The 16,088-nt window shown below is 45.8% G+C and overlaps 2 protein-coding genes across 5 annotated transcripts in view; one reads left to right on the forward strand and one right to left on the reverse strand.

Moving 5' to 3' along the window:
• Positions 1–741: 741 nt before the first annotated feature.
• Positions 742–7,411, reverse strand: otop2 (otopetrin 2). 3 transcript variants are annotated; one of them, XM_035399007.1, is made up of 7 exons: positions 7,397–7,411; positions 5,590–5,925; positions 5,110–5,246; positions 4,835–4,893; positions 3,177–3,283; positions 1,443–2,278; positions 742–912 (listed from the first exon to the last, which is right to left on the reverse strand). In XM_035399007.1, the coding sequence occupies exons 2-7, from the start codon at positions 5,912–5,914 to the stop codon at positions 742–744; spliced, it is 1,635 nt and encodes a 544-aa protein (XP_035254898.1). In that variant the 5' UTR covers positions 5,915–5,925; positions 7,397–7,411. The 3 variants fall into 3 exon arrangements, with proteins under 3 accessions (XP_035254898.1, XP_035254897.1, XP_035254896.1); XM_035399006.1 differs by lacking the exon at positions 7,397–7,411 and adding an exon at positions 6,741–6,836; XM_035399005.1 differs by lacking the exon at positions 7,397–7,411 and having other exon boundaries at positions 5,590–6,105.
• A 1,115-nt stretch (positions 7,412–8,526) lies between these two features.
• The window catches only part of ush1ga (Usher syndrome 1Ga (autosomal recessive)), a 12,027-nt gene continuing 4,465 nt past the window's right edge, over positions 8,527–16,088 (forward strand). For both annotated transcript variants that reach the window (XM_035397234.1, XM_035397235.1), the window contains exon 1: positions 8,527–8,898. In XM_035397234.1, coding sequence (XP_035253125.1) covers positions 8,735–8,898 — 164 coding nt within the window. In that variant the 5' untranslated portion in view covers positions 8,527–8,734. The remainder of the gene's footprint in view (positions 8,899–16,088) is intronic.

Consider the following 16,088-nt stretch of genomic DNA (forward strand, 5'->3'; position numbering starts at 1 on the left):
TGAGCCACCTGCAAGTAGTATATTTTATATTGTATGCCATTATTTCGACTTTAATATATAGCTTTCTGTGCAAATATTGCTATTGACAGAAAATCTTCATACATTGTGGACACATAGTCAGTGATATGAATGAGTATGTGCAAGTTTCAGTAAGTGGTATATTTGGTGTACATATAAGTGGTGTATAATTGGTGTATTTTCAAAAGTGCATTCAAAAATGTATGTGCAAGTTTCAGTTAATGGTGTATTTTCAAAAGTGCATACAAAAATGTATTCATCAGGGTTAATTATATAATACAATTAACACATATAAAATATATACATATGTAAAATGGAGTTTCAAGATACAAAATATACAGAGCATAATTTAGCCGCAGCCCTGGCATCTTTCTCAGTAGCTGTGCGGTTTACAATCAAGCTGACATTTAATTTTTTTAAACATTATTTGTAAATGAGAACTTTCAGATAACTCATGTTTATAACAGACCTCAGTTAAAACATGAAATATTCATCCATTAAATTTCAAACCCTTTTTCAGTATTTGCAAAACCAGTGTCAAAACAAGTTGTATAAAAAACATTTGGTATGTAAAATTTAATTTGACAAATTATTATTATTTTTCAGACTTATTTACATGTGTGTATGGAAGGTCAGTTGTTTGTGTCCGGCTGTCTTATGGCTCCGGGGGGGGGGGGGGGGGGGGGGGGGGGGGGGGGGGGGGGGGGGGGGGGGGGGGGGGGGTTATGAGATCAGAAAGACCTCAAACAGACTGGCCACTGAATGCATGCGGTAGAAAATGGCGAAGGGTAAGGCGATGTTCACGATGGGCACCCACATGGTGGACTTGTAGAATTCCAGACCAATCGGGTTGTCGAACTGGGGGCGTGCACCAAACGCGGGCATTATCCAGAGCTGCCAATGAACAGGAAGAAAGGGTTAAAACATGCTCTGCAAGTACAGACAGATAGACAGAGAGAGAGAGATGAGTACCAACAGAGATGACTGTGTGATCATGTGATTAAAAGCCACGAACAGAAAACCAAAAGAGGGTGGACTGGCGAACAGCAGTGCAGTAAGTTCTGAAACTGCTTTTGCACCTCCAAGAGGTTTTCAGGTCCTAATCACTCAGTGGGACACTGCCACTTTGATGCTTACTCTGAAATTCTCCTGTTAAACATCAAGCAGAATATTGTGTAAATGTAAGATTGTGTCTGCTTAACCAGAACATAATGTCATGTAATGTGAACACAGGATCCATATCCTACAATAAAAAATGAGTAGTAATAGGCACATCCTGCTCTGAGAAAATGATCCAGAACCAGATTTTTGCCCAAACTCTAAGAAGAAAAAATAACCACAATCAGAAGATGTGCCAGGGACATGCAGTTAGAGATGCCATAAGAGGATAAGGAGGATGAGGAGGAGTAAGAGGCAGCACTCACAATGATGTTGCCGAGCAACAGGAAGGCGCATATCTCCTTGAGAGCCCATCTCTTCCAGCTCCGGCTCAGGCCAGGCTGAGTCGTGGGCTCGGGCATGGCGACCGAGTGGGATTTCGTCTCGATGACGGCGATGCCAGCCGGGGGGAGGGTCCCTTCGAGGGCGTGGGCCTGGGCGTTGGCGAACACGGCGGGAGCGGGAGCCTCGTCGAACGGCTGCCGGTGGAGCCCCTCGATGATGAAGAGGTTCTGCAGGCACAGCTGCGCCAGGGTCAGCAGCGAGCAGGCCAGGTTGAGCGCGTCCGTCTCCCCGGCAATCCCGGTGGCCACCACGGCGACCGCGGTGAAGTAGCAGATGACCATCTGGCCCAGGGAGGCGCCCAGCAGCAGCGCCACGTCCAGGAGCCGCGTGGGGTTCTTCCCCGAAACGTGGCCCCTCTTGTCCAGCCAGTAGACCGCCAGGCCGCCCAGGCTGCTGGCGGACATGAGGCAGGCGGCCGCGGTGTTCATGGTGTAGTGCATGTCCAGCGCCGCCCACTTGGTGACCGGGTGGCTGGACTTCACGTCCACCTCGTACACCACGAAGGTGGCCAGGCCCGCCACCAGCATCACCAGCCCGGCCGTGGGGCCCAGCAGCACGCCCTGGAAGCGGAACCTGGGGTGCGGGTGGTGGTGGTGGGCGTGCTCGTCCACCAGCCGGCCCACGTTCTTCCACATGATGTAGGCCATGGCGGAGGCGAAGAGGCTGTACTCGATGTTGAAGGGGTACAGGTACTGGTAGGCCTCCTCGAAAATCTCACAGGCCGAGTGGCTACAGTGGCAGTCGTTGTCCTCCAGAGCTGCGGAAGCAAGAGGGGAGCGTAAGGTGGGCCAATGGTAGCACTTCATCTTTAACCTCCCCCTCATTGTACATGGCATTAAGATCACTGAACAGCTCTGTACGACTGCAGTTAATCATCGAGTTAAGTCAATCAATCGGCCAATAAAATTGTACTTTTACAGCACTCTCGCACCAAGTTCAATGTCACAGTGTTTTTTATTGACATGACATACTGTTACTGTCAGATAGGACGGGTCTGACTTCAGTGGAAAAGCAACCAAGCTTTGGCGAAACAGAGCAAAAATCACCTGGAGAATTTTCAATAGAAGCAGTAACGCCTGATCTATTTGTGCTCCTTGTGCTCCAAAAGTGAAGAGATGTAAGGTGCTGTGCGACTGATTTGCTCTTGGGAAAATAAAATACCACAAAGGCTGCTCCAGTGTTGGTATTTGTTAGTATTTGTAAGAAAAGTCAGAGACTGGGAGAAATCTTATCGAGAGGAATGAAAGTCATGTGTACATTACCACAGCTGGGTTTGCACATTGATACAGGGAGGAGGGGAGGGGGATTCACCTCAGTGACTGGGGTGAACTCCCCCCCCCCCCCCACACACACCCTCCCACACCCTATTTTATGCTCATTAATGAACTCATCAGTTCATTAATGAATGTGAAACAGAAGCAGCTACCACAAAAATTCAATCCCATAATCCTCTAATCCTACTGTGTGTTTGCAGCATGCACAGAAATTGAATTGCTCGAATAGTTGCACATTTCTAAACCTCTGCTTTCAGCCAGGCAGTAGAAAGAAGAGCGTTTCATGTACAGTAAATACAAATGGCTCTGGATCGATGGAGGAGATGGAAAGTATGATTACTGGATGGAGTACGGTCAGAGGATGCAGTATTGGTGCGATACCTCTTGCAGTGCTGTTGTCCGGTATGTCGGTCTGATGCAGGGATTCCTCTGTGACCGAGGCCATCCAGATCATCAGATTTGTAGACAGCAACAGCATGAGGCCACAGCTGCAGTATACCACAACAGATGTGACATTCTGTATTCACAGTAATGGGCATGGTGGGCAAAGATCGATCGCAAAAAGATCCATGCTTTTTGATGATGATACAGCAGATTATTAGAATTTTAATCCTAGACCAGTGGTAACCAACCCTGTTCCTGAAGATCTAGCGTCCTGTAGGTTTACATCTCAACCCTATTAAAGCGCACCTCATTCCACAGCTAGAGATGCTGTTGAGCTGCAGATTAGTATGGGGCGACATAGCTCAGGAGGTAAGACCGATTGTCTGGCAGTCGGAGGGTTGCCGGTTCAAACCCCCCCCTGGGCGTGTCGAAGTGTCCTTGAGCAAGACACCTAACCCCTAACTGCTCTGGCGAATGAGAGGCATCAATTGTAAAGCGCTTTGGATAAAAGCGCTATATAAATGCAGTCCATTTACCATTAGTAGAGTCAGCTGTGCCAAATTATGAATTAAACGAAAACATATTGGCCTTTTGATCTCAAGGAACAGGGCTGGTTACCACTGCCCTAGAGCTACAGGGTTTAACATTTTTGATCCACCAAGCAAGTAATTTTTTTTTTGAAATTATTATCTATCACCTTGTTGCTACCAAACATCCCATTGCTTAACAAATGCTCTAGGAGTGATGTATAGTCGTGGCATGTTAATTTTTGTGAAATTTATGAAGCTTATTTAATAAAATGGCTGGGGCTGCCTGTAGGACTGGGTGATCGAGGCTGAGGATGGAGGAAGGGTCAAGGTTAACACTGGAGTTTTAAACGGCTTTGGGACCCGAGCAGACAAACTGGCAGGTGTGCCACTCATGATCTAGGGCAGGATTACAGGTAAGTCAAAGTTAATCCACCCATTAGGCTTGACTTTCCTTTAGTAAACAGCGAAAGTATCTGGATAGTTTGAGGAAGTATGATTAAGCACATATGCTGCTTTTATTTTGCACACTCAAATGTGACCCGGAGCTGACAGCGACTGGCTGTGCTAACATCGCCTTCCCTGTTATCCATGTAAAGCAGATAAATGTTTTCTTATTAAAACACCATTAGCAGCATTTGCGCTTGGCGGCTAACTGTTTTCCGGAGTGATTGATAAAGCCATTAAGACATTACACCCTCTCCTCACGTCTGCAGTGCTTCCCTGTTGCCGTGGTCACGTGAAATGATAACGCGAAACAGGACATTTGAGCTTCGCACGGGTGGCGCTTTTACAGGTCTGATTCCACTTCATTTCAATGTAACGAGGACTTCGCCCTTTATTTCGGTTAAATGAATGACACTCTAGGGGAAATTCGGGTTATTGTAATTCAAAACTACAATACTACTCATATCTCACATTTTGAACGTTATTACCCCACCATAAATAACACACCCTAAATCAGTGGAGGGTTTAAGCATCATTCCTTCAGAAAACAGTATTCCTACAATGTCTCCAAGTGTCTGAGTACAATTACAATTAGTGCTATCCATACACATGCAAATTACTTCTCATCTCTCATATAATCGGGCACTACAGAAAATATATTTCACATTGTTTAAGACTCACCATGTTACGTTCTTTTGGACCTGAACACAGTCTTTGGCATGGAACCACAAAAAATAGGTCTGAAATTCAATGTAAGGACAACATCATATTTTGCAACAATTAAAGGTTGTCACTCAGATACCAACAGTCAACAAAGTCACTTCTATGAGAAATTACTTCTTCGAGGGAAGGAATCTTTGTGCAAAACATGCAAAACTGGAAAAAACCTTGGAAATAGCATGTGTACATTTTGATAACTGACAGTTGCAAGGTTTTTTTTTTTTTGCGTATGGTACCTGCACGAGTATGAAGACAGCTTGCACGGCAGGATAAACGATCTTCACGGCTGAATCGCAGTGCGTGTAACCCGTGTAGTTGGCGATTTTGAAGACATCCATGATCAGGCTGAATATCCCAAACAAAACCAGCCCCCCTGGTATGCAGAATCATATGATTATTTGCATGTAGAAATACAATTACTAGTTTGGCTGGGGCTCACTAAACTCAATGGCGTACAGATGAAGAAATGCCATTACTGTACGAATGTATATAAATGGCCAGAGATCTACTCATGGAGGGAGAGATTCATATGGCAGGATGTTCTCCTGCTTCATGGCTCAATAGCGACTCGACAGTCTGCACGTGCTATTAGCATAAGAGCATAACAGGTGGAATCCTGTGCCACTTTTGCACCAATGGCTGCACATTTCAGCAGACGAACTACAGAGGAGTCAAGATACTGTACATACACGCGAGAGTGTGACCTCTGACCTCACCTCTGAGCCAGATGGGTCCGGCGTGGCCGTCCTTGTAGAGCACGGCACCGTCCCTGTGAGCTGTGTAGGCCGTGTAGAACAACATCCAGGCTATGGTGAGGAGGAGGAGGATGGTGAGGAAGATCTGCACCTCGGCGGGGGAGACGTTCACATCGCTGAAGGCACTTCCGCTCACCAGGGCGCACCCCAGGATCAGGACGTTGGCGCTCACCACCCCCGACAGCAACCATGCCCGCCGCCTGCCCTTCACCCGCCCGTTGCCCGCGCCAATGGCGATGGAAGGCCGTTGGCTGACCCTCGCCTCCCCGTCGTTCGCGGCTGCCATCTTGCTGGGCTCTGAGGGAAGGCCAAAGGTCAGGGTCATTTCCGGTTCCTTCCAAGGCTCAAGCCAAGACCTCTAGGGACTCTCCTCTGCTTTTCCCCCTGCAGGACTTGAGCTGGTGTGCTAAACCCGGAGCCCGAGGCTCTGGAAACGCCTGGAGGGGCTGCCGTCTAGCTCTCGCCACTGAGGTTCGGACGTGAATCATACATGCGATAATTTTCCATCTCACATGCCCAAGAAAGAATTGCCCATTCACATTGCCTCAGCAGACTGCCCCCCCATGCTCCTCCCACATCCTGATTTCACAGAGCCTCACCGTGGCACAGCGACAGCCAGCCTGAGCAAAACCTGAAAACAGATTAGCCTCCTTTAACTTCACGGTGTACTCTTGATAAGTCCTGGAAGAAGTATTGACACGTTTTGTCCACAGAAAATAAAAACCTCCTTTGAATTCTCCTCCCATAAGGTCATGCTTGGTCAGGATCACAGCCTCCTAGCTGCGTCATACACATGTGATAACACTATTTGGCGAGAATGGCCACCTCAGGAACTCTTTTGCTTTTCCCAACTCGTGCAGAACTAATGAAACATTTGTTGGTCTCTGTTTCGGGAAGTCAAATATATTATTATCTTTTCAACCGCTAGCCTTTGTGACCCATTGGGCCACAGCAATTCCCAGCCATTTTTAATTTCCTCTCTCGCCCCCTCACATATACACACACACACACACACACGCACACACACACACACACACGCACACACACGGACACATACACGCACAAATAACCTAGCTACCTCTAAATTTAATAAAGTCCTATCTGAAACTTACTCGTGACTTCAAGTATCCAGAAATCCTGATGTTTGACAATCTGAGCAGGCAGAAAAGAGGCTGATATAATCCCTCAAGTCCCTCTTTGGAGGAAACGATGGGACAGAATTGTGGAGGGCTGGCTGTTGCACTAATTCTGAGGGTCATGGGGTCAAATACCTCATGCTCTTCATTTTGAGAAAGACACTATATAAATTGGATCGATATCGCTCATTTATGGGAGGCAGAGCACTCTCCAGCTCTTCCCCTTTACCTGTGGCTGCTGGCTTAGACTTGCCCACTAATTTGCATTTGTCAAGAGTTCCAGTGCATTCTTCTTCTCCTCCCAGGCCCAGTTCCTTTGTCACTACAGGTTCCAAGAAGGTTTTTGGGGGTCAGGCTACAATTAACGTTCCTGTAGTTCCCCAAATTGTATATACCTGAAGCTACACTACATCAGATAATTTAACAGAACATTCAATCTCCTCTTTCATTCAGCTCCTTCATTCTCCTCTATTCTGAAAAGTGTTGCAGAATGAATCAAGCCTATGTTACTAAACAAGTAGAATATTTGCCATTATTTCCATGTAATCTTCCAGCTAAGTAATAATACATGTTTATCAATAAATAAATGCCAAAAATTTGAGTACCCCTCCTTGGAGGTCCGAATAGCTTACCTGAGGGCACGTGCAATGGACACTCGCTTATTCAGAGCTGGGGGAGTTTGGGATGGCTTTTATATCCATCTTTCGCCTTTATAATTTATTGCCTCAAAGATGGAAGTCAGGGATTTAATATCATGAATCAATCAAAGGTAGGAACACAACTCCATAAAGCTCTCAACAGAATGTACATGTGACCACTAAATGTTTAACTATTTTTGATAACATACAAACAGCAGCAACATATCATCTCATGAGCATGCACTTATTTGATTATTAACCTCACTCTCCTTTATTTAGTAAAAGTGCATTTAGAATATTTTAGAACAACAACAATTTTCAGCAATTGTTTATTTATTTATTTATTTATTATCAAGAACATTGATTCTCAAGTCTGTTGGAATATACAAACTGAAAAGGAAAGGGGTCATTATTAAGCATAATTCACAAATTTAAAAACAAAGCTATATAAAAACAAATATCTGTACGGAAAAGCATGTCCTAGAAAATAAATAATACAACTCAGGCTACATTAAAACAGGAAACAATTAACTAGCAAGCATAAAAATAGAGAAGTTGAAACAGTTAAATCAGTTCAGTATTTTAAATTATTCAAATTAAGTAAAACTATTAATCAGGGGCCGTTGAAGGAAAGATGCTGTTATTAATTAAGTAACGCATTTTGTCAGTAGGCAATATTTTGTTTGTGTCACAATAATTAGATAACTAAAATTCAGTTTGGTGGTTATTGGGACATAGCCTAATGAAATTATTACTGTTGTGAAATGACTGTGTAGTCTGCTGTGACATAAAGTGTTTGTTTTAAAGTTTTCTGGAATCGGTGTGCTCAGATGCTTTTATTTAAAATGTAATTTGCAACGCGTTTAATAAACACGAATGTTGAAATTGGTAACTTGTTTTTCGCACATAGGGAGAAGATCAAAATATGAATGCACTCATGCCGAACTCAGATATAAGATTTGAGCGCATGCAGAAGATCTGCTTTGGTGGTGATCTATAAACTTACAATTTTTATATTTCCCCGCGTCTAATAACAGCCTTTATGGGGTACCCAATAAACAGCCTTTTAATCATCCGGTAAAAGACAGCAGTCATTTTGTTAGAATGTTAGGACCCGGGGGATCGTGAGGAGACGTTCCTTTCCGTAAACCACTCCCCGAGTGACAAGCATCAGGTGGCCGTGGCAACCACTCCGGCGCAGCGTCCCTCTAGAAGCTGCCTGTACGCAACCATTGCTCGGCCGAAGCTTTCTTGGCTTCGCTGCTCCTAGTCGGGGGGCCAGCTCTCCGGCACTTGGGGCCTGATGATCGGATGTAAGGTTCCGCCGGCACCATGAATGACAGGTACCATAGGGCGGCCCGGGATGGCTACCTGGACTTGCTTAAAGAGGCCACACGGAAGGATTTGAATGCTCCGGACGAAGATGGAATGACACCTACGTTATGGGCTGCCTACCACGGCAACCTAGAGGCGCTGCGACTCGTCGTAGGCAGAGGGTAAGTCGAGACGGCAGCTTAGTTTTACCAGATAACTTGTTCAACCGAATTAAATTGTAATTCTGCAAATGGGCATCCCTATGGATTCACAGGTTTAGCCAAATCCGGCAAAGCGCTCCACCAGATACTCATATCTTGAAATTTAAGCTGCAGTAACTATCCGAACTGCCCGGAGACTAGCCAAATGCACGGAATGTCTTCGGCAATACTTAGAAAATGAATTAGCCACATTGTTTGAGAATTATTTAGCGAACACACCGGGTTAATGCGACCACGGCCTACAGAAACAAATGAGTGTCCTGTAGTGCAACTGACAAACAGGATTTATATCCATCAAATAGACATGAATTATTTGCCTGTGTAAGTGCATTACCATTTAGGCTATAATAAAGTTACTGAACGTGAAAATAAACAAAGTGTCTTGTTGACGATATATAGCCTATTATGCACACTTCACAAACATAATAGGCCTGTAGGCTGTATTATATAGCCTTTACTTTATGGGAGTTGGTTTTACTACAGGTATGTGGTTTGTCCCTTGGGTTTTACCCGCTGCACAATGAGAGTAGCCTACAGTAGCTAGAGGTGTTGCAGCATAACACGATGTAACAAAGTAATGTTACACCCTTGTTTACATAATTAGGTCATCTCCTTGCAAGGTGACATAAAGAAGCCGACAGGTCATGCGTCTCGTAGCTGGTATGAAATGAGAGAACTTGGTGCGATTACTATCTTGGGGAGAACATGCCTAAGGTCAGCGGTGTGTTTGCTGTTTCGAGGCTCACCATGCTCCGTTGCCGACAAATTGCTGTTGTCACCCGGGCTAGTGATGCGCCTCGCGTCGTAACTCATGCCTTTCAGCGCTCGGGATTGCGGCCGGGCGAAGATGTAAACGTGCTACGCATCCTCATGCCGTTTGCATTTTAATGGTTGACAACAAATTAATGCAAAAAGGTCACTTGCTAGTTGATTTACCGTTTCCCCTCATCACTGCGTTTTTGTCCTTGCACAAACCCTTTGTAGCCTATGGTAACAGGGCCAGCTGAACCCCCAGCAGAAGTTAGCGTGCTCGTGCGTTCTTTGCTGATGATAATAACCACGTGCAAATGTGCACTATGGACTGTGGGCTCATCCTGTCTCCTTCCTCTCCTCCTGTCATTTGCAGCAAATGCTGGGTACATTTTGTTCATGTTTATTTGCAGCTGAATATATGAGGGTAACTCACATATCACTCATATAACTCCCTTCTATAAAGTGTCTTTTCCACACCATAAATCTTAATTTTATTTCTCTTCCTATCTCCATCTTAGCTTTACCTTGCAGCTTCTGTATGTAAGGGCTGTCCATCAACACAGCTTGTTTAATGCTTATATTTCTGGTATTTAGTGTATAATCTTTCCTGTATTGATGGTAGTTTGGCATCACCTCCTGAGTTCCCGTTGTGTCATGCGGACCCACGCTCCAAGTACAAGATGAAGAGATTTCGGGTCGGGTGGTTGGGGTCTTGTAATTAGCTGCAATTTGTTCATAAAAATGAACTTAATATTGCTATACTGTATTTTCCACTGCATACATTATGGTTTCACATTCATAAATTTGGACATCATAAATTAAGAGAAAAAAATCAATGTTCTAAATGCACATGATTATAAACGTGAGTGTTTGAAACACAAAGGGTAAAGCCTGAATCTCACACTTGGTGCACGAGGCTTGAAGTGTATGCTTCTATGGGTCAGACCAAAAACCATCAGAGTAATTACTGTTATGATTAATGTCACTGTAAAACGGGAAGCAGTATGGTATAAAAATAAAATGAGTGAAATGATAAGTCTTCTTTATTGTCCCATGTCATTTCGTTGCTGCTTCCATGCCTTATCTTCTGGTGATTAAGAAGGTTAAGACAGTTTGCACGAAACAGACACAACGGCAGTTTCAGCGTGGGAACAGTACGGTGTCAAGCAGCTTCCCCAGCCCCGCCACCAGAATAGAATCGCTTGGGCCTGCCCCAAAATGTTCCCACCCTCCGGGGCGATGCGGGACAGTTTATCAGACAGCTTCTTCAGGATGTTCTTCACGCTCACCTGGTGGAGAGAGAAGGGTTTTCTGTAGAGGTGGGGAGAGAGGGATTTATTTAGCCTGGGGGGGGGGTTCCATTTCAGGATTTTGTGCGAACCTATATTCACAATTTTTTAATTAGCTCAATCATATCTTGATCTGACATGTGTATAAGCAGCAGCTACAGTCTCAGCTGGCAAGTGTGTCCTAAAGAGTTTGCTGTGGGAAGGTACAGGAGTGAGCGGGCACAGTTCATAGAGCTGTCAGAAAGCTAAACCTTGCAGACTAGCCCTCCAGGACCGCAGCCGCTCACTGCTGAATTAGTCAGTCTGACAGGTAGATGGTTAGATGACCAGAATTTAGCAAAGACCTTAGTGAACCCAGTACTCACTGCAATAACTTCCAAGGGATCTTTAATGACCACAGTTAGTCAGGACTGTGGTTTGACGCTTCATCTGAAAGGCTGCTTCTCCTACAGCAGTGACCCTCCTGATCAGTTCATCTACAGGCAAGAGTGCCCCCTACTGGTCCAATGACAGCTTCCCTCAGCAGCTTGGTTTTCCAAACAGGTCTCCTATTCTTGTACCAGTCAAGGCTGTGCCAAAGGCCTGAAAATATTTTATTGTGGCATTGTCAGCTTTACTCATTTGCCTCTTCTGCCTGACTTGCATTTCAGTGTCAAAGGAGCCAAATATACTATTTTCACACACTCTTGTCTTGGCCCTCTGTTCAATTGTGTGTATCAGTTAATGGCTGAACAAAGTAGTGAAAATTCAGAGGATGGTCTCGGCTCTACTTTCTACCAGACTGGCCTTGTTACTTGTTGTTGTGACATCATTGCTATGCTATTGGTCCTTTTCTTTGGCTGTGTCAGGTGTTTATGACATCACCGTGAAGCTATTGGCCGACGCTTTCTCCCGGTGTGTCACACTGGAGTGTATTGGGTGGCGCTTGCATGTGAGTCGCGCTGATAAGCGCTTTGTAAGGAACTAGTTCCATGGCTTCATTAGGGCTGGCGTTGCTATTGTGTGTGCAGTCGATAAAAGAGTAAGGCGCACAAAAGGCCTCTTCTGTGCCCGTCTGGGTAATCTGGGTTTCTTGTGCAGGCAGCGGAAAGGGGACATTTTTAAGTAGGTTAATTGGCGAGAGTGCATGGGCTACGTAGCGCCGCGCTAACGGTTTGAGTGGATTATGAGCGTGGGCGTGCTGAGAGGCGCAGCGGCTACGCGCCGTGAGCTCTACATGCGCATGGCGGGCCTGCGAATAGCCAGGACCATTTGCAAACAGACACATAACACAGCGGCCCCCACTCATTAGGAAGAACGTACAGACACACAGCCTGGCTGTATACCGTCCGCTCACCAGACAGAAGCCTTTTCAGCTCTTAGAACTTCAGTGGAACTAGGATTTTGATTGTTTCAGACTGCGTTTTGGTGCAAAAAGCCATTGGTGTTACCCTGTTGTGTTCTTTGTGTTGACAGATGTTTCTCAAAATTTGCAGCGTGTCTGTGTTCTCCGGATGAGTTCAGGGTGTGTGGAGGTTGGTGGATGGGGAGGGCTTTATCGGTCGAAACCCTAATAGTTACATTACATTACACACAATGTAATGTAATGTAATGTAATAGTTCCATCGCATTAGGCAATTTACGAGCAGACCGCCCCTCGTTCTTATCTGACGCTTGCTGAAAGTGAGAGCCGTTCTTTTTGTTCGGTTGCGTATCGGCGAAACGCGGCGGTTTGAAGCGTTTCACAGACGCGTAACCTAAGCTACGTGAGAGCCGGCGTCCGTGGGATTGAGAGCGAGGCCGGTGATATCTCAGGCCCTGAATGACAGCTTTATAAGCGGCGCAATATACTGAGCTGCAGTTAAGCCCTACGCCTGAGTGGAAGCCAATAAACAGAGCCACAGGGGATTACTAAAGGTCAGCGTGATGGATGAAGAACCTCTTCCTCATCCTCCTCCTCATTCTTCATGTGTGTTTGGTTTGAAGCCTCAGTCTCTGACCAGCAGTGGCATATCTGTTTCCCTCCAGGAATTTCCAGACCAGCGAGAGCATGGCGGAAGATGAGAAGTCAGCCTTGGCTTAGCTACGCGGCAAACAGTGCACCCTTCTTTTTATCTGTCAGCATTTTATCCGCACTGATATTTTTTTTCCCTGTACCCAATAAAACAGATTTCAGCCTAGTTTGGAAAAGTCCTCCTCTTTAGGGGTGCAAAGTGGTGCAGCTGAGGTGAAGACAGGAACAGGAAGTCAACGTTTAAATGATTTCCTGTAATTTTGTTACAGTTTCCTTGTTTCATTTGCACACCTCCATCTCAGGATTAATGGGGAGGAGAAGAGGCATGGATCACTTTGAGATTGCAGCCCAAGCATATCTGTGGGGCTACTTCATGGAAGTTGTGGTTCTCATCTTGCTTGTCATATTCTGCGGAACTCATGTTTTGGGTGGAGGAACTGGGCAGAGCTTTGAGAGGAGCAGGGGGGGTTTAGGGACCAGGGCCTGGGGTGGGGGTGTGGGTGGGGGGGAGGAGCACATGCAGGTAGTAACAGCGCCTGCCGTTTTCTGACTCAGAGGTTGAAACTCGCAGGTCATCCTATTAATAATGCACAACTGTACTGCACCAACGGCTTAACCAGTGCCCGTCAAATATTAATCACTACGCCTCGGCTTGTTTGATGAGTGGTGCCGTGCCAAACAGACCCGGGTCACCTGCAGGACGAGCAAGAGAACTGTTATCCGTGACCTCAGGGGGTGTGATGTCACTTCCTGTAAAAGACTTGCATATCATTTGATGACATAATCCAGCGCCATTTCCGGCAACTACACGGTTAAACCCTTGGCCGATTGTTGGCGGCCAGCCGTTAACTCCTTAGCCAACCAGAGAGGAGGAGGGTGTGACTTGCACTGTTTGGGCTTCCTGGTATGGTGAGCATTTTCTCAGTTCCACAAGTACAGATGATGTTTCACCATTCACTGTTCAGAACTCATTTTTACTCCCATAGGTCTTAGCATCACTTGCCTCAATTTATTTTCAGAACTATTCTAAATATCTGTTGAAGCAGTTGTAAATTTGGCGGGCTTTTATATGCACTTATACAAATGTGAACATTTCATTGAATGGATAAACCCGGACCTTTGTATTCACGCTAAATTTGAAAAGAATCCAAGCACTCTCCCTGACACCCTTACGTAGTTAATTTAATATTTATTTGAATTAAATGTCAAATGGTTGAGAAAGGTATGCATTAATGTATGTATTCGAAACCTGTCCGCGTGGTCTGTTTTAAATAGTGAAAATAAGGTCATGGCATGGGCGGCCATGTGAAGAGAATGTGTTGGGGATGGAACGCAGTGTGGGTGACGGTATAAACGGGGTAACGGTGACAGTCCACTCAGGGGCGTCAGCACGCGTCTTTATATCAACTGGATGGGCTGGGCTGGCTGCCGTATCCCATCAGGCACTGCAAAGGTTTCTGCATCTGTGCTCTAAGCCACGGGGTCTCTCTGCCCTTTAATCTCAAGGTCCCCGTTGACTGAGGGCTGCCAGCTCTGTGTATCAGTTAACCCCCCCGCAGGCTACATTCCAGTGGCTATTTAACACACTCGTATCTATCCTAAGGATCATCATCATACGTGCATTTAAATATGTAAGTTTTAGTGATCATAACAATCATAATGTCAAATGACTTTTTTGTAAACTAAATTTAGTTTGAACCCTGAAAGTCTAAACTGTGTAACATTTCAAAAACGAGTTATATTATTTGTGATATAAAAAGAAAATTCTCCTAAAAGGGAAAGCGTGTGAGCTCCTCCTGGACTTCTGTGTTGGGCCCCGGGGGGGCCTCTGTGTTGGGCCCCGGGGGGGGCCTCAGAGCGCAGGTTTGGCGGTAGCCTGAGTGTCTGAGTAGCCTGAGTAGCCCCAGTGGTGAGAAAACGGTGGCAGGATCGGGCGTGACTCGCTTCCTGGCCTTGCTCGATCGCCTCGACGCGCTTCCCAGCTTCCCGAGTCGGACGTAACCCGATCGGTCTTCCCTGAAACGCGACGCCGCGGGGCCAGGGTCGCATTTCGGATCGCTTGCCCCTCCGAGGCGGGTAATCCTAGGCACCCCCCGTGGGGGTGTGGAGGGGGACTTGGGCGACCCAGCGGTCAGGCCTGATGACAGGACAGGAATCCCCCCCCCCCCACCCCCATTCCCTGGCAAATCTGCATGGGTACATAAGCCCACCCCATCGCACCCCCTCTTTGTGTCGTACCTGACCCTTCAGCTGGCCTGCTTTAAATGAGCTGTTGATTCGATACATTTGCCATCGGGTGTTGTTCTGCTGTTTCACATTTGAGGATGTGAAAAAATGATTTTTTTTAAAACATTGCTACAGTTCTGAAACAAGAACACATCCTTCAAACGTCAAGAGGGCTGACATCAAATACCTTTTGAAAGCCTTAAAATTAAAAAAAGCAAAGAATTTAAGAATTAAGAATATTTTGATCATCAGCTTCTTTTTCTGTTGTGTATTTGAACCCCACCTTAAAGTATGTGCAGCCTAAGGTAGCGGACCTGAAACGATTGTGGATCAACCATAAATAATTCATATAAATCCAGTGAGCACAGCACGGTTGAAAAGTCAGCATTGAAGACGTGATAAAAAAATGATGGACTGTCACTGAAGGTTCTGGGGGTGGGGGAGTGGGGGGGTGGGGGAGTGGGGGGGGGGGGTTTAGGGGAACCTCATTGTGTCTCAACATCTTTTAACCCAATGAGTGTGTTACACGGTCTGTTCAGTCATATGTACTCTTAGATCATAGCTTCCACGAATAAACCAATTTTATCGCTTTAACAATTCTTCTCCTGATTCGAAATGCCCTGTTTTATTTGTAAGCTCTTCTCGCTGTTGCAGTGTCCCACATCAGTTCAGAAAAGTGCAGGCAAACACTCAGACTCTTCTGAAGAACATGCTGCAGGATGCTACCGTTTTTCTTCCTGGGGTGTAGCAGCTGATCTGTGCAGTGAATATCTCCAACTAGAACCAGTTCTAAACCAGCATGAGCCACCCAGCGGCTCAGCTCGCAGGCTGACTATAACAGGATGCTGAGGTGTGTGTGAAGCAGTCACTCGTCCGGTTGCCAGATCATC

The sequence above is a fragment of the Anguilla anguilla genome, chromosome 17, assembly GCF_013347855.1.
Source record: "Anguilla anguilla isolate fAngAng1 chromosome 17, fAngAng1.pri, whole genome shotgun sequence".
In the NCBI taxonomy this organism is placed as follows: domain Eukaryota; kingdom Metazoa; phylum Chordata; class Actinopteri; order Anguilliformes; family Anguillidae; genus Anguilla; species Anguilla anguilla.

Bases quoted from the DNA above. Each gene is read 5' to 3' on its own strand.
- otop2 (XM_035399005.1), bottom strand. From the start codon at position 5,953: ATGACCCTGACCTTTGGCCTTCCCTCAGAGCCCAGCAAGATGGCAGCC. The intron at 3,284-4,834 runs GTGAGTCTTAAA...GGTATACTGCAG, and splicing joins GTCCAAAAGAACGTAACATG to CTGTGGCCTCATGCTGTTGC. The intron at 913-1,442 runs GTGAGTGCTGCC...GTTCATTGGCAG, and splicing joins TGTTGCTCGGCAACATCATT to CTCTGGATAATGCCCGCGTT.